Source organism: Pimephales promelas, chromosome 20, assembly GCF_988280905.1.
Source record: "Pimephales promelas chromosome 20, fPimPro1.hap1.1, whole genome shotgun sequence".
Taxonomy (NCBI): Eukaryota; Metazoa; Chordata; class Actinopteri; order Cypriniformes; family Leuciscidae; genus Pimephales; species Pimephales promelas.
In genome coordinates this window covers 31,899,358-31,917,428 of record NC_142788.1, presented here as the reverse complement: position 1 = coordinate 31,917,428, position 18,071 = coordinate 31,899,358, and the positions used below count along the sequence as shown (strand labels likewise).

General features: G+C 45.9%; 1 protein-coding gene and 1 non-coding gene across 3 annotated transcripts in view; one reads left to right on the top strand and one right to left on the bottom strand.

The window, feature by feature from the left end:
• Positions 1 to 84: 84 nt before the first annotated feature.
• Positions 85 to 16,558, bottom strand: LOC120463292 (kinesin-like protein KIF1C). 2 transcript variants are annotated; one of them, XR_016148226.1, is made up of 25 exons: positions 16,079 to 16,558; positions 13,684 to 13,787; positions 13,501 to 13,577; positions 13,232 to 13,411; positions 13,050 to 13,115; positions 11,601 to 11,779; positions 11,409 to 11,520; positions 11,251 to 11,328; positions 11,105 to 11,170; positions 10,690 to 10,768; positions 10,392 to 10,470; positions 10,160 to 10,308; positions 9,832 to 10,034; positions 9,634 to 9,713; positions 9,459 to 9,534; positions 8,211 to 8,290; positions 7,996 to 8,090; positions 6,717 to 6,800; positions 5,955 to 6,129; positions 5,552 to 5,624; positions 5,284 to 5,382; positions 4,366 to 4,612; positions 3,764 to 4,044; positions 1,717 to 3,430; positions 85 to 1,685 (listed from the first exon to the last, which is right to left on the bottom strand). XR_016148226.1 is itself a non-coding variant. In XM_039652251.2 (24 exons), the coding sequence occupies exons 2-24, from the start codon at positions 13,784 to 13,786 to the stop codon at positions 2,618 to 2,620; spliced, it is 3,474 nt and encodes a 1,157-aa protein (XP_039508185.1). In that variant the 5' UTR covers position 13,787; positions 16,079 to 16,558; the 3' UTR covers positions 85 to 2,617. The 2 variants fall into 2 exon arrangements, 1 of the variants encoding a protein (XP_039508185.1); XM_039652251.2 differs by having other exon boundaries at positions 85 to 3,430.
• A 512-nt stretch (positions 16,559 to 17,070) lies between these two features.
• The window catches only part of LOC120463315 (uncharacterized), a 5,361-nt gene continuing 4,360 nt past the window's right edge, over positions 17,071 to 18,071 (top strand). Inside the window, exon 1 of the transcript XR_016148227.1 lies at positions 17,071 to 17,712. This is a non-coding gene — a transcript (uncharacterized LOC120463315). The remainder of the gene's footprint in view (positions 17,713 to 18,071) is intronic.

Genomic DNA, 18,071 nt, shown 5'->3' with positions numbered 1-18,071 from the left:
GTCATAAGAGACATGATCAAAAATCACTACATAAACATCAGTGCGTATGGAGGAGATACAGACTACAAAAACACCAGAAACATGTTGATTTAATACATTTTCCTTTAATGATATTTTGCCGTTTTTAAACAGACAAAAAAAAAAAAAACTCAACATCCGGAAAAAACAGAGCAAAAGAAGAGCAGAAACAGAAGCTTGTGTCCGACGACACACACGAGGTTCATCGAGTCGACCTCACACACACAAACACACACAAGTGAATAATGCATGTGTGTGTTTGAGTAAATTAACTCAGTCGCATACATGATGAATACATGAAGGCATGATGAAACTAAACACGCATCATATCCTGGCAGTGATCATCTGCGGTGTGGATCATAGATGTATATGCACTAGATGTGGCCATGGGGTTCTAAACAGCAGAGGAGGGGCTCCCCTGTCACATGATGGCGGCTCTATTGACGCATTCGTTCCAATGAACTGCCGTAGCCAAGGCGACATCTAGTGTGTATATCTATGGGTGTAGATAAGAGACATCATCATCATCATCATCATCATCATCCAAACACACACGACACCATCAGAAGATTGTCCTGAAGTGCTAAAGGTCACGGTCACAAACATTCCTGTGATGTCATGTCTAAAGGCAATCTCACATAACCCCGCCCACCTGCAACACTGTCACTGTGACATCACTCGCGTGGCTGGTTTACTCTGACGGGATACAGTGGGAATCCCAGTGGGAATATCAAGTGGGAATCTGCAGTGAGGATCTCTACTGGGAATCTCCAGTAACTCTCCAGTGGGATGGGATGGGATATGCAGTGCAGTCTCACACAAGTGGGACCGTTTCAAATCTGCCACTCAAAATAACGTCAAACCGGATCAAACAACTGTCTGTGGCCCAAAGGCACAGGAATCATATTCCAAATATTATATATATATTTCTGCCATCTGATTGAGTTTATTATTATTATTTAACCAGGAAGGTCCCGTTGAGACACAACATCTCTTCTACCAGGGAGTTTAAAACATCCGTCCTCAGCATGTTCACTCACAACTTTAAAAATCCTGAAAAAACAAACTCTAAAACTCACACGACTTGCATTTCACCCCACATGTCCATTTCAATGACCTTTGAACTCTCAACATCCCCTTCATCATCACTTGCGTCGTCATCATCACGGCTGTGCAAACACATTCCAGCCCTACACACTAGTGCGGTCCTCACTGGTTAGGGAGTGAACCGTTGTGTTTAATGTTCATTATCTCCAGCAGGTGGAGCTAGCGCTGCAGATGGACGAGAGCGACGTGATGAAGTCTGGTGTTGTTGAACAATCCTCCTCTTGCTCAGTGTAGTCCACTAAAGATGGTGAGTTTGGCTTAAAACACAAATTTAATTGAAAAACCGAAGAAAAAAAAGAAAAACTGTGAGCAGTGAGAGTGTAAATGATTGAAGCTGTGTCCAACAGTATATATCAACACAGACTCATTAACAAGAACGGTTCAGAACCATGAATCAGGCATCAGAGGTTCCTCCATCTCAGATCTCACACACACACACACACACACACTCTCATGGCGTTTCTGTCAGTGATCTCTGAGGTTATTAAGGCACATTGAGGCTGAACTAGTGCAAATCTGATGCACAACTGATCCTGTTTGAGCGGTGCTGATGCTGAACGCTGAACACCACACACACACACACACACACACACACACACACACACACACACACACACACTGAGTGCTGACGTGTGCGCTAGCAGAGTTTGTGTTAGCTAGTCTCGGACCGCCCACACAAGCATATTGCACTTAAAAACACGAGAGCCTTCCAAAAATCACACGCTCCAATCTGATTGGATGAGCAACCGTCAGTGTGTACGAAACTCAAGATGACACGACCAACGATAACCGCAACGATACATTAGCAGCCGCAGCAGCCGACGAGTCCTGTATCGCTACAGTTATCACTCCGGCTGCGGTCCGTTACGGTCACTGGCTGCGTTTACAGGCCCAGCTGGTGTTTCCGTCGCGCTGAACTGAGTCACTGATGGATCTGAGCGCAGTGTGTTCATGAGCCTGAACATGTGATCGGGGTGATGTGTGTGTGTGTGTGTGTCGGAGCAGTGTTTTTGACCTGCGCTCACTGCAGGAATATACAGAGTTTCCCGCCGTAATTAATATTCTCTACAGTACTTCTTTATTTCTTTTAAACAGCAAACTTCATATTTATCCATTTCTGGTCATAATTTGGAGTAAATTTCTACATCACTACGCTATTTCTACATCACTACGCTATTTCTACATCACTACGCTATTTCTACATCACTACGCTATTTCTACATCATTGCACATGCGCAGTCTTTCAGTTTTCAGAAATCTCATCGGATCGGTTAAGGCGTGTGCGTGAAGCGTTCAGCGCGACTGAGCCGCTAGTCCCGTTACTAACAGGTGATTTGGTAGCATGTAAACGTAGCCAGTGACGCTCTTCCTGTCCCGAAGTGGGCGGCTCTAGCCCAGAATAAACTCTTTCTACTGATGGTCTGACTACATGAGACTCTGTTAACTAACTCCCTGACCCCTCAAACCCGCTGGGCTAGTGTTCATGACATCATCAGACGGGCGTTTCTCTGCTCTTCAGGTCCGGGGCGCTGTTCTGGCGCCTCATGCGCGGCGGGGTGACGTAGCCTTGCGGTTTTTGGTGTTTGCCGTGTGGTTGATCGGTGAGCGTGTGCGGTAGGGGCCGTTGGTGGTTGACGTACCCGCCCTCCCCGCGTACACAAGGGCCCGGCGACTGTTGCCGATAGCGACCGCGGTTGTTGTTGTTGTGGTGCCCGTTGGCATAATAACCCTGGTTGCCAGGTACGGTGGAGCCATCCAGTGAATTGCGCCTGTGGCGCCATTGTTGTTGCTGAGGAACGTGATTGCCGTTGCCATAGTTACCATTGCTGTAGGGACGAGGTTGCCAGGGGCGACTGGGGGAAGGCGCGCGCATGATGACCGGCATTTGGAACGGAAGAGGAAGTAACGGCACGCCGGGGGCGGGCCCTCGTTCCTCGTCTGGCGCCACGGACCCGTTCGGCCCCCAGGAGAGCCGGTGCTGAGGGTTGCTCTTAAAGGGGAACTTCAGCTTGCAGTCCTGAGGGGGAATGAAGCGTCCCGTTCCGGGGAGGTGGACCACGCCCTCCCCACCCACAGCCCCGCCCCCGGCTCCGCCCCCTCGGCGCAGGCGCTTGGTGATTTGCTGCTGCTGCAGGTTGAGGAGGCGTGTCTGCTCCTGTTTGAGCCAGCGCATGCGGCCCCTCCTGAAGGCGGGGTCTTCCTCCATCAGCCGTGACACGCGCTGCTCTTTGGGGAGGAGCTCTAGATGGCCACGCCCATCTTCCACATCACCGTCTGCGCTCAGATCCTCGGATTCATCGTCGTCCTACACAAACACATACACAACTACTGAACAAATGCATGTGTGTTAGTGGCTATATTGTGAAGTATCGCATCAGAAACGAGCGGGAATGTCAAATATAGAAGTTTTTACACTCCACCATAAAGTGCTCCACACGGGGTCAATAAAGGTCATCTGAAGAGAAGCGATGTGTTGGTGTTAGAAAAATATTCATATTTAAAACTTTATCGACTAAAATAACGAGCTTGTGGCAGACAAACCAGCTTTGAAAAGATGCGCTTCATGTTTGGATGGAAACCCAGCTACTGTGTGTGTGTGTGTGTGTGTGTGTGTGTGTGTGTGTGTGTGTGTGTTCACCTGCACTGCTGGTATGATGCTCTCCATCTTCATCATCCGGTCTCTGAGGGCTTTGATCTCCTCGTCCTTCGTGTTGTTCTGCTCTTTGACCTCTTGTAAGATATCGGTCAGTTTGTTGATGTGAGCTTTCAGGTCGTACACGCCTCTCTCTCCGTCAGCGTGTGTGTGTGTGTCCTGGCGCTCGTCCCCGATGCCCACCGTGTCCCACACGTCCTGAGCCACGTCCCTCCACGCCTCCTTCTCCTCCTCCTCGTCCCGCCGCCCGCCCGTGTGCAGCACTCCTGGAAACCATCATATCCACATCAACACAGTCCAGCGATGACACACACACACACACACACACACACACACACACTGCAGTTCTCACTCAGGGTTTCTTGTTTTCAGTCCAAATATCAAACATTTCTTAAATCAAGATGCATGAAATAACATCAGATGTGACGTCCTGTTTTTTGCACCTCCAGACTCCGGCTGTTCATTGGTCGTATCTCGGCTAATGATCGTCCTATCCTAACAAACCGCGCATCGGCGGAGAGATCATTACTTCAGCTTTGAGGAGGTGGTGTGTTCCTGTGGATGAGGATGAGGAGTGTGTTCCCTACCGTACATGCGGCTCAGCTCCTTCATCTTCACCACGGCCAGCGCCTCCACCTCGCGCCGCGAGTGCCGGAAGTCGGCGAGCGCCACCTCGTAGCAGATCTCCTTCACCGCCTGCAGCTTCAGGTCGCTCAGCGTCACGCGCTCCGGGGCCTTGCTGATGCGGCGGCGCTGCGGGATCTGGTACACACGCAGAGGCTCACGCCGCTTCCCACTGCTGGGTAACCCACAGCGCCTCACGATGGACTGGACCTGCACACAGCACTGGGTTAGAGGAGGAGTGTGTGTGTGTGTGAGTTTGTGTGTGAGTGTGTGTGTGTGTGTGTGTGTGTGTGTGTGTGTGTGAGTGAGTGAGTGAGTGAGTATATGCAGTGTTGTAGTCGAGACCACCTCACTCGAGTCCGAGTCGAGACCGAGACCAGAGAGGGTTGATTACCTAATTTACTTTTATTTACTTAGAGAAATCCTTTTTTTTTTTTTTTACTGAATTTACTTAGTAGATGGTGTTAAAAGTAATTTTATTACAATTTGTCATGCGCAGTTGCGCACTAGAAAATCACCAATCACTGGGCGTGTCAATCAATTTAAAGAAATATTTTATTAACATACACTAATAATCATGAAAAATATTTTTAATTGAACTCGAGTGGACTCGGGAATAATTCCGAGTCCTAAAAAAAAAATGTTCAAATACGAGTCAATTCCGAGTCCAAATGGACACGAGTCCATGACAAGACCAAGACCATTAAAATATGGTCTCGAGACCGAGTCCGAGTCTCGGGTACTACAACACTGAGTATATGTGTGAGTGAGTGAGTGAGTGTGTGAGAGGGAGTGTGTGAGTGAGTGAGTGAGTGTGTGAGAGGGAGTGTGTGAGTGAGTGAGTGAGTGAGTGAGGGAGTGTGTGAGTGTGTGTGTAATACCTTGATAGCTGGTAATTTCTCTCTCAGGGAGGATATGAGTCTCCAACTCTCTTCACATGAGCGTTTATCAGAATCATCCCCACTGTCTGAATCAGCATACTGAACACACACACACACACACACACACACAGAAAATTCAGGATTGATTACACTGTACTATATATCCACAGAGATCAGCTGATTTACACTGGAGTAATATTACACTGTTTTACTGTATTTATGATCATATGAGCGCACTCCTGTGTGTGTGTGTGTGTGTGTGTCTCACCAGCCGCTGCTGCTCCAGCAGTAGATCCGCTTCCTCTTTCTCCCGCCGGTACTGCGTCTCCACGTCCTGCAGCCTGAGGCAGAGCAAGAGCACAATACGGTCAACAGGATTCACATCTGTGATCCATAATCATCACCGCTATAACACACACACACACACACACACGCTTGATCTCACTCTGCACTATAAGGGCTGCTGGCCCTTTAAGAGTGAATGCACAGATCTAATATAGTGTCACACATCTGATGTTTCTGCGTAACACACTCTGTTTACATGGAGAACTCCACATGCGGTCGTGTGTGCAGCCGTGACAGAACTGAACTCGCAATCGCATGATGTGTATCCGCCATGTGCATCATCCGTGTGTATTATCAGTGTGTGTCGGTGTGTGTGTGTGTCGCACCTCCTCTGCATCTCCAGCTTGATGTCGATGCCCTGCTCCTCCAGCAGTTCCCTCTGGGCGTAGTTCCAGTCCGCCGGCTCCCCCTGCTGGTCCAGGCTCCGCTCGCGCTCCACACGCGCCTGCTCCGGGTGGTTGAACCGGAACACGTGGTTCTTGCCCATCACCACGCGGTTTCCTGCGACACCATAGGTTGAGCTCAGGGTCACGTGATCCCGAGGACAGCGGGCTCACACACAAGGGGAGTTCTAGATTACTGTCTACTGTCTACACAGGAACTGGACAGGAAGTAGACGGTAATGAAGAGTAATGGCAACACTATTTCTATAGTCCACTTTAGACATTATCGTCTGACTATCAGTAACTCCGCAACTACATGTCGACTCATTCTCCAAACGCAACCCCTGTCTCACGAGAGTCAGCTGACACGTAGTTGAGGAGTTACTCAGCAGAACGTCTAAAGTGGACTATGGAAATAAAGTGTGACGGAAGTGATTAGCGTCCGCCGTGTTTGGTGTTGGGTCGTGGTCTCAGCGTAAGGGTTCAGAGGCTCGTTGATGTTCGTAGAGTTAGTTTCTATATAGGCGATGATCTGTGTGTTTACAGGCTTTTTTAAACGGCGAGTGCTGGTGTTTCGAGTGCGTTCGGCCAATCAGCGAACACTACCGTCACTGTACTTCCTCTAGCGCTGGATTAGAGGCGGACATCAGTTCCTGCGGTGCGAACACACTCCGGCAACTCGATGAGGAGGCTAAACACACTCACCCTGTTTGAGCTGCACACACTCGCTGATCTGCTTGCCGTTGACGTACGTCTCGGCTCCCTCCAGCGGCTCCAGAGTCACACACACTACACACACACAGAAAGTGATGGATCTGCATGAGCACGGTGTTATGATGTATGTGGTATGCTAATGAGGAGGGCGGGGCTCCTCCCTAAAGAGGGGCGGGGCTCACAGGGAGGTCACACTTGTTCTAAACCGGATGTGTTGCTCAGTGTAACCCTTGAACTCCGTAATACGCCTTTTTAACCCGCTCATAGATCTCTGGATATGCTGTATTATCATCAAATATTGGATTCAATCTTTCGTCAGCTCGTTTTCTGTCAGCTAGCACAGCTGGAGCCGGTCGATCGTTGACTTCAGTGTTATAATAGTTCACTAGAGCTTGTTCACCGGATCGACGACGACGATCGACCAGCGCCAAAAAAAAATACAAATCCTGAGCTAAAAGAACGAAAGCAAGATGATAAAAAGATTAAATCTAATATTTGGTGATAATATAGCATAAAGAAAGATTTATAAGACAGTTAAAAGGCGGGTCAGTCTAACTAGGTGGGAAAAAATCCCATTATATACAAATATTACTATGAAACTAATTTTTAAAAAATTATTTAAGAATCATTAAAATCATTTACTTGCATTACTCGTATGTAAGTTGTTATACTCTTTATGACCAAAGTTGTCTGCGATAACACCAGGAAAAAGAACATTTGAGCAAACCAGATCGAGCAGCTCTCATTGGTCGAGGATTCATTCACATGCAAATAAGGCCACTGCTCGCCCGGCGGGTCACGTCATGCCGATGAAGCACATTAACAGCACAGGCAAACTGGACTGATGGACACACTGTGTATGTGTGTGTGTGTGTGTGTGTGAGAAGGACGAGCAGAAAGACACTGATAATGTGTTGGCGACAGGAGGAAGATGAAGAGGAGGGGCTGATGGTGATGATCAGACTGATGACTGATGATACCTGTGTCAAATCCCAGCGACTGTTCCAGCGACAGAGAGAAAACCAGCACAGTTACTGACACAAACACACACACACACACACACCTATATATCCTGCCTTCAGGAGGACCCTGTGATTTGGTGATGCTGAAACACACACTCACACACACTCACACACACACTCACTCACACACACACACAAACAGTCACACACTCACACAGACTCACACACTCACTCACTCACTCACACACACACACACACACACACACAAACAGTCACACACACACACACACACACTCACACACTCTTACCTTCTCCATTGTGGTTGATGTAGCTGTAAAACACACAGTGCTGCTCTTTAATAAACTGACCACTGAGTTTAATGTCCACATCCTTTTGACCAACCCTAGAAACACACACACACACACACACACAGAGAGAGAGAGATGAATACTGTATATCAGCACAGATGATTCATCATCTCAGTTTACGAGCTGCTGACGGCTGTAATGGTTTGATTGGTCACCTGGTCACGCCCTCTTTGATGTAGTAAAGCAGACACTCTGACATCAGCGGATCCTCGTTCAGGTTCACCAGGTGCGGAGTCTGAAACACACACACACACACACACACAAGTGAGTCTCTCTACACTGAGTGTTTTCTATTACAGTTTTTTACAGTCGCTAGGACACATTTCTCAATACTTAGGTCACTTTTTCAAAACTCTTCACACAGTGAGCACAACAGAAGTATATGTGGGCTAAACTGTGGATCAATTATCATTGCTTTGGCACAAAATGCATTCAATGACTACATCTTTCAAATTACATTAATTCTTTTCTCACTTCGACACAACAACCGCCAAAACTCTGTGTTCCTATAGGCCAATTTGCATATGCTTACACACTGTTTTCAAAACTGTTAAACTTATGTTCAAAACAATAACATAATACAAAACTGAATAAGACAGCAATTTGCTACATTTCTACAGTAATATTTTAATGAAATATATTTTGCATCTTAAAATTAAATGCTATAAAAATAAGTGGACAATTGGACCAAACCACAACTGATTCTCATTGTAGATGAACAACATCTACACAGGTGTTACTCTTTCTATTTCATTACAAAAGGAGAGTTTTGTATTGTGATGTAAACATGGACCCAGCCAGAAACAGAGAAGTGGCTGAAAGAGGAAGAAGAGGGGCTGGGAGGGGGCGAGGAATACGTATGCGTGGTGGAAGAAGAATACTGTAACATTACTATTGTACCTGTATCAGTGGATGGTGTGTATACAAATTCTTGTATTTTGGAATTACTCAGTGCAAAAAAATAAAAATAAAAGACATAAAATATATTGAAGCATTCTGCATCATGTCTGATTCATTCCAGTTAACTCTATTGTAGTGAATTATAAACAAAGATTGTATAATGCTACATGTTGTTAGTGTTCTTTAGGTCATTGTTTTGTGGGTGACAAAGTGTGTTTGTTGGCTGTCAACCTTTGCTAGTGTTATGGAAGAATGTGTTGATTTGAGAAATGAATGAAGTGTTTTGGTAGTTTTAGTGCATTTTGAATGTGAAATTAACTGCTGTGCTGAGCTGAAAGCTGGTTAGGAGACCTGTGTGAAGAGTTTTGAAAAAGTGACAGTAAAGAAACAGAAAACAGAAAAGTTTCAAGAGTTTTGAAAAAGTATTGAGAAATGTGTCCTAGCGACTGTAAAAAACTGTAATACAGTCGTGTGTGTGTGTGTGTGTGTGTGTGTGGACTGACCCCTTTAGGTGAAAACACTCCAACAGTTCCTCCATCCTCTTTAATGGACACACCCATCTCTGCCAGAATCGACTCCCTGCACAAACCCAGATGATCACATGTTCCTGTGTGTGTGTGTGTGTGTGTGTGTGTGTGTGTGTGTGTGTGTGTGTGTGTGTAACCCAGAGCGCTGTACCTTTCCATTCGTATCGACTCAGTCTTCCGTAGTTTCTCCTCCCACGTCTCGTTGAGCTCAGCGATGATCTTCTCTGTTTCCTGCACACACACACACACACACTAATGGTTTGTGTTTGAACGCAGGATGCTGACTGGTTAAAGTCAGAGTGTGATTATGTCATGCTCCGCCCACCATCATAACCCCGCCCTCTCATACCTTCAGTCTCTCCACTGCTTCCTCATTGGTTATCATCTCGCCCTGAAACTCTTCTAATTGGGTGTGGCCATCCAGCGGGGCGGAGTCACTCTCAGGGGCGGGGCCTTCTCTGGTGACAGGCTCAGATGTGGGCGGGGCTCCATTAGAGGCGGGATCAGCAGGCGTAAGAGTGACGTCAACACGGTTGTTATTGACTTCGGCAGCTGAAAGACACAGAAAGAGCGTTACCGTCCAATCTGACTTCTGAATAAATACCGGTAAATCAACTAAATTAATTAATAACCTTTTTACAACAAAAACGATCCAGTGTGTGTGTGTGTGTGTGTACCCGGAGCGGTGACCAGTCGGCTCAGCCCTTGTGACAGCAGCAGGTCTCGGAGTCTGTTCACTTCTTCCTTCAGTTCTCGGATCAGACGAGCGTTTGGATCCTCGTTAATTACAGCATTACAGCGGATCTGCTTTGCGCGGTCAGCGTATCTACACACACACACACACACACACACAAGCTGTGACAGTCACAGGGATAGATGGTTCATCCACTGATGGATGGATGGATGTACCTGAGTGTGCTGAGTGTTTCCTCATAGTTAATATCTGCAGGACTGAGAGCAGCAATCATAGCGGTACGAGAATTACCACCTGAAACACACACGCTTCATAATCAGTGCTGTTTCTGTGTGTGTGTGTGAGTGTGTGTTTATATTACATTGTGGATCCCCTCAATGGATACATTGAGGGAAATGGGGTAAAAAACACTAAATTATATTTTTTGGAAAATGTAAAATTGCAGAAAGTTGTGTGTGTTTGTGTGTTTCATGTTTAGAGGTCAGTGTGTGTGTGTGTGTGTGTGTGTCTTACCCAGGTTCTCCTTCAGGATCCAGGTGAGCACTGAGTCTCTGTACGGAATGAACTCAGTTTTCTTTCTTTTGCTGGTTTGCTGTTCATCACATATAAACACACAGTCATTAAAGAGTCTGAGGCACACACACATCAGCAGCTTCTGCATGACAGCTCACTCATCCCTTTACAAGCCGTACGAGTTTCTTCTGTACAACATCAAGGAGACGTTCAGGAGAAAGCTCACGCTGCTCTTTGCCACATAATGACAATGAATGACAAAACAAAAGCATCAGTTTGTCCACATGACCAGTGTGATAGTCCAGTATTCAGTCACAGTGACGGTCAGAGGTCATTCTGCTAAAGGCGGAGCAGTTCTGTCTCCCTGCGCATTCAGTACATGATGACGGATTAATCATTTTAGGAACTAACTCACATTTTCAGCCAGAGCGGAGATGACCTTCCCCAGAGTGGTGAGAGATTTATTAATGTTAGCGCCTTCCTGAAGAACAGACAGAGTGTGTGTGAGAGAGTGAAGGAGATGCTGCCTCATCTATATGGATGAAAGCATCAGTGTCGTACCTTCAGCCTCAGGCCTTTAGCTCCAGACGAATCCGCTCGCTCGCTGCCCGCCAGATCCACCAGACTCACCTTACTGACCTGCACACGCCACAGAACACGTGACACACAGAAACCACACGCACACGCCAGATTGATATATTATTCACCAACACACACACCTTCTCTGTGTCGAGGCCGGTCAGCTGATCTCGGCGGTGCTGAGTGAAGACGATGGTGAAGACCGCGTGTGATCGACTGCTCGTCTCGTTCATGTTCGTCGCCGCCACCGTCCTGATCAATCAATCAAAGTCACGTTGAGGAACGTTTAATCTGAACACAGGAGTAACAGAGGAGATGTGGACGACACGCACCGGGCCTTGTTCCCCGAGTCCATGAGGTCTCTGATGTCCTGGTAGGAGGTCACAGCGAGTTTGGACAGGTCCTCCACGTACGGGCCCATGATGGGGTGCTCTCGGACCCGCAGCGCACCTTTACTCTTGGGGTTCAGCAGATCTCGCACGCGCTCGCAGTAGATCTCCATAAACGACACCTGAACACACACACACACACACACACACACACACACACACACACACACACACACACACATACGGCGAGGTTTACATGCACGTGTGTTTCCATCAGACTGAACTCTTCGATTGATGAATCTGATGCAGTGTTTAGATGAGCGCTGATTCGATCCCATCAAGTGTTCTCACACACACACACACACACACACGTTCTCTCGGTCAGATTAGAAAAGGAATAAACCGACCCTTTCAATTCGATGGATTAAGGAGTTTACACGAAGGTTTTCAGTGCGATCCCGTCAATCCCATGACTAACGGGTTATTTGGTTGCATGTACACGTAGCTGCTGACGGCTAACACGCTCTACAGTGTGATGTCATCATCTATATCCACAAGTTTCCGAGGGGCGCTCCTGTAAAAAATAAAGTGGGTGAAACTTCCGGTGACGCGGCGGAAGTAGCATTCCGATGGTATTTTGTGTGTTAGTTAGCGAAGAGGCTAGCTGTTTTTCGGAGAATTATTTTACTATTTAAAGACGCAAATCTTTATGAGAGATGTCGTTACGGAGCTCAGGGACAACATGTGCTGTTCGCGGTTGTATGTATAACCGGACTAAACTAATTTAGTGGCTTAAACGTGATTGTTTTGAACATAAGCTGAAAACGAAATCAGAGTGATCCTGTCAGAGCCCGTCTCTGATCCTACCAACGACTGTAGTTTCCATCAACCTCCCAAAAGACGACGAATCTTCCTGTGTACATTTGTTTAAATTCTTAATATTCTATAAACTCTCTCAGCATGTGATTGGCTGTTTTCTACTGATGTTACACCTAAACTCAGGATCAAAGCCGGTGTTGACAGAATACCAAATGTGCCAGTAATGTATTCAAGCAGCACATTCATTTATAATTTTGAATAAACTCCAAAGCACAATGACTAAGTGTGTATTTTTTATTTTAATTGTTTGTCAGCTCGCACAACTGTCTGTCACCATGCCTTGATGAGTATTGATTATTAATAATGTTATTATAATACTCCCAATCAACTACTGCTGAGGGTAAAGGTACTGTTATTCACCCTTTTTAATTTGGTTGAGGTTGTGTTCCCACATCGTTAGCTAGTTTGGATCGCTATAACTTGAATGACTGTCAACTGTTGAATGAACGAGTGTGAAGTACGTCAAATCGCGCTTTGTTTACTTCCAACCGGAAGTCGCGCCCACTTTTGACGCAAGGCCTCATGGGGCGTAGGAAACTTGTAAAGCTGACACACACACACACACACACACACCTCTACGGAGTAGGACAGCTCCGGGTCGGTGTTCTCACTCGTGCGCTGGAACAGATCCTCACACATCTGCAGAGAGACCGACACACACTCATGAAACACACACACAAGAAACGGTTCTCCATATACACTGTGTTATGGATTACAGTGTGTGTGTGTGTGTGTGTGTGTGTGTGTGTGTGCACCTGAGGGATGATGCCCTGTTGTCCAGGCTCTTGTTTTCCCATCATGCTGTAGGATTTCCCCGCTCCCGTCTGGCCGTAGGCGAATATGCAGACGTTATATCCCTCGAACGCGTGAAGCAACATCTCCTCCCCGATGTCCAGATACACTCGCCGCTGGGACGCGAACGCGGGGTCATCCTCCTGCACACACACACACACACGCACGGGACAGTGAGTTCAGAGCCTCAGGCGACAGCACACACACACACACACACACCGCAGGATCGTACCGTAGTGTGAGACCAGTAGGAGTAGTCGAAGCTGAAGTTCTTGGCCGCTTCTTTGGGCAGTTTGGGGTTCCAGATGCCTGAGGACAGAACAACACACTGACAAACATGTGCTCACATACATGCGTGTGTGTGTGTGTGTGTGTGTGTGTGTGTGTGTGTGTGTGTGTGTGTGTGTGTGCTCACAGGTGGTGTTTCCCTGCATCTGTATGATGCATTTAGCATCTCGGCTGTTTTCTCGTGAGTTGAAGGGTCGAACTCTCACTGCTACCTTCACTGAGGCGGCCATGCTGAAACACAAGACAACAGCCAATCAGGGATCACACACAGGTCACAAGGTCTCTCCTGGCCAATCAGACGTCAGAGTTCAGAAATGTGCCTCTGCTAATCAAATTAAAGAAACAGCAGCTGTCGAGAGCTGACGTCTACAGTGTTCAGTTTGTATATGAAACAACACTGCTGTACGTTTAATGTGCCCAGTTGTCAATTCCAGTTCAAATGTGTTGCATTGTGGGATACATACTCTGGATTTTGACAAATGTTTGTTCCATACGTATATAAATCCATAAAGACACTTTCCAGTAGTGTGTTCTCCGCTCATTTCCCTCTGTGTGCGTGTGCTTTAACACATTCCAGCTGTGTGTGTGTGTGTGTGTGTTGCCATGCCAACAGCGCTGTTTTAAACTCTTGTACATGTCAGTCACACAAATCACAACCTAAAAATATATAAGGAGATTTCATAAGCCTGAGATCTCACTAGAACAGAAGAACAATACCAGGAAATATTACTATTGTAATATCTCAGACGAAAATACAAGAATTGAGAGTTAATAATGTTTTGGTAAAAAATAAGGTTTCATTGATTAACAGGTTATCTGAATAAGTTAAAGTGCTCCATTATACGGTTTTAACGGCTCCTAATGCTGTTTCCTGAAACACACTCATCCACGCTCCACACACACTCACATCCTCATGATCTCCACCGCGGCGTCAGCTCTGAAACGATTCTGCGAAGACTCAGTCTCTCTAAGCCCCGCCTCTCTGAGGGCTGCTCTGCTGTGATTGGTCAGCAGCAAACGCTCATTATCAAATCTGATCACAGTGATACGAACAGTGACGATGGCGTGGGTTTGCCCGTCTCCTCGACACGAGCCGAACTCTCCCAGTGTCAGACGCACTAGCCTTAGAGGGCGGGGCTTAGAGACGCCCCTCAGCCAATCAGCACCAGATTATGCTAATATACAACAACAGTGTGTGTCTGCATGAGTGAAGATCAAACACAGTCAATCATGATGAGATCATCACCAAAGTTAAAGATCACACTGTCAGATCAACATACCATCCGACGACTTTATATCGTGATTGATCTTGACGTCCTCGTTTGCACACAGAGCTCACGTTCACTTTCATTAGCTGATTATCGTCAAAAATCTTGCTTTTTTTATTCATATTTTTTCCATGAAAAATACAGTAATATGATTACAGAATCAAGAAGGTACATGTAAAGTAAGTCGGTTTAATTTATTCATTTTCATATTATATTTTTGTTTTATTTCGGCCAGTATGCTCTTTTAAGATATCGGTCTTCAAATAGTTTATTGATAGTTTGATGGTTTAATGCAATACTGTGATTTAAACAGTGGAAATATATAATAATTCTATAATATATATATATATTATTTAGATCATGGGTCATGATTTTTTTATAAGATTAAACAATCGTGTTATAAAAAGTTACAAGATCGTGATACAAAATTTAGTGAAGATCGCCCACCCCTAACACACACACACACACACACACACACACACACACACACACACACACACACACACACACACACAGTCAGAGGGTGTTAGGCAGAAAGGAATGTCATGTGTGTTTGCTGTTTAGCTGCTTCAGCTGTCACAATGAACACACACACACACACACACACACACACACACACATCTAATGTGTTCAGACATGTTGTGTCTGTTGCTCAGATCTAAACTTTCATGACAGGATGATGTTCCGGTTCCGGACCGCGGGCACTTTTACAGTTTAAACTAAGTGAGCAGAAAACACACACTTTTGCTAAAGTGCCGCATAATTATCAGTCAGTATGTGTCACACAAATGACTCTCTCTCTCTCTCTCTAACACACACACACACACACGTCCGTGTAACTAACGTTACGGGTTTGTGAGACATTTAATTGTTAGCTGTATTAATCAGCATATTAGAGCCTTTCAAAATAAACCATGTTATCGTTTCGAAAAGATGTAGAGAACACACACCGAACACACGCGTTCCTGTTCCTGTGCTCATCATGAGTTCCGATTATTAGAATATGTACGGTGTTTGTTTTTAGTAATTTATTACTTTGTGAAAAATATAAAAAAAATTGTCCATATTTAAAAGGTAAACTGTGTGTGTTTCCTCAGTCCCTGTGCCATTCAAACACATAAACATGCGGTACCTTTCGGATTCATATCCATCTGGGAGAATTATTTATTTCTTTTTTGGTAACTTTAATTGTTAAAAATCACTGTTTGTGTTTGGCTCTCGACAAAACATCTCTATTGGTTCTCTGAGACTCACCTTCACCGAGACCCGTCGGATGAGAGAATCCCCGTGACTTTCCCGGTGGACGCGGGCGGGGGCGCTGCGGCTCTCCGTCTCTCTCACTTTCACTCGATTTATAACTTTGACACGGTATTTTCTCTGTTATTTGCACGTTTGACGGGAGAATCTCCCTCTCGTTAAACCCCGGGGCCGCGCGAGACTTCCCGGTGTCCTTTAGCCGCTGACTGTCACGCGCGCCGGTGAGAAACTTCCCCGCGGAGGCCGCGCGCGCGTCTGGTCACCCGCAGTGCCGTCGGTGACGCGCTCTCCCACCGCTGGAACGCGTCCGGTGTGTTTCGGGTCCGATTAGGATGATTTTAGGGAAAAGAAAATGAAATATATTGAGGAAAACGTCGCCGCTGGCCGCGGTGTTTGCGCGCGCCCCCCACCCCGTCCCGTCCTGTGCTCGCGCAGCCGAGGGTCCAGCGTGTGACGTCACGACAGCGAACCGGACACCGGGGCGGAACCTTAAACACACACACACACACACACAGAGAGGCAGATAACAACATAACGTTACTATATAAGCCTATAATAGCAGCGAAATGTGCACTTTATTCTGACTATTCTCCACATTGTAGAATAATAGGCTACTAATGAAAACAGACACAGGAGGTGGAAAAAAAATGTGAAAAACTATTCAGTTATGTACAAATGTAAGAAATTCACACGCGTTTGAAATCTTTGGATCAAAGGGAAACAAATTATCGCAAATAAAAATGTAGTATTCAAATCCGGTGACGCGCACGCACTGTGCTACAGCTTTAAGTTTTGCTCTCAATATGATTCATAGTGTTTCTGTGGCGTTTTACAGAGTGTGTGTTTATTATAATGATTTTAGTGTATCGGCACGTGACAGTCACATGTTGCGTCACACCGTGTGTGTGTGTGTGAGTGAGAGAGAGAGAGAGAGAGAGAGAGAGAGAGAGAGAGAGAGAGAGAGAGAGAGAGAGAGAGAGAGAGAGAGAGAGAGAATATCTGGATGCAGGTGTTTCCTGAACACACACACTCTTACCACAGTAGTTATTGTTTCCACTGTGATAGTATATGGATTATTAATGTAGCCTACCAGTTTTACTAGCATGTGATGTTTTTTGTTTGTTTTGGTTTTTTGGCCAATAGACAATCATGTTTAGGCTATTCATGCTTTATTAAATGAGATCGCTGGAAAGCAAATCATATTTGTCCTCTTGCAAACGTATAATCCGTTCTGAACTCCGTGATGTCAGAGAATGCAAATATTCGTCATTACGGATATGAAAGAAAATGTAACTGATTGTAAATCAAATCAAACAAAAATGCAAACGTTTCGTAATATTAATAAACGAAATATAGGTTGACAGCCGCAGCACGTGACAGCACGAGGGTCTACCGGACACTCTCCGTCCGGTTACCGTCAGCAGCGCGTGACCGGTGACAGCAGCAGACGCGCATGTGCGTGCGGGAATATTCAGTCCCGTTATTTCCCCATCATCACGATTCCCCCTTACGGTACCGAATGGTACACACCCGGTGAGAGCCACGGAACCCGGGTCAATAAACGCGCGATGAGCGGCGGCGTGTACGGCGGTAACGAGTGATCATCATCATCATCATCATCATCATCAGTGGTACCCTTATTCATAATCATATGATTTAAATTACATAGAACCCCAAGATACGTCAAAGAATACCATGTGTTATCACGCGCATGCGCAGTCTTTCCTTTATCGTGCTGGATTTTCAATACAAACAAAATCCTCATCAGCACCTGAAGGAGTTCGTCATGGCGGGAGATAATCTGTCATTTCAGTCTTTCAGTGTATTACTTGCCTTTTCTTTGTTATTATATTATTTGTGAAATTTACTACAAATTTCTCTATGAAAATAGTTTGAAAGTAAATCCTACATCATTCGTCCCCCAGTGTATTAATTTCAGAGACATCACTGGTGAATATGATACGCATAACTTTAATCATGTGATTCACAT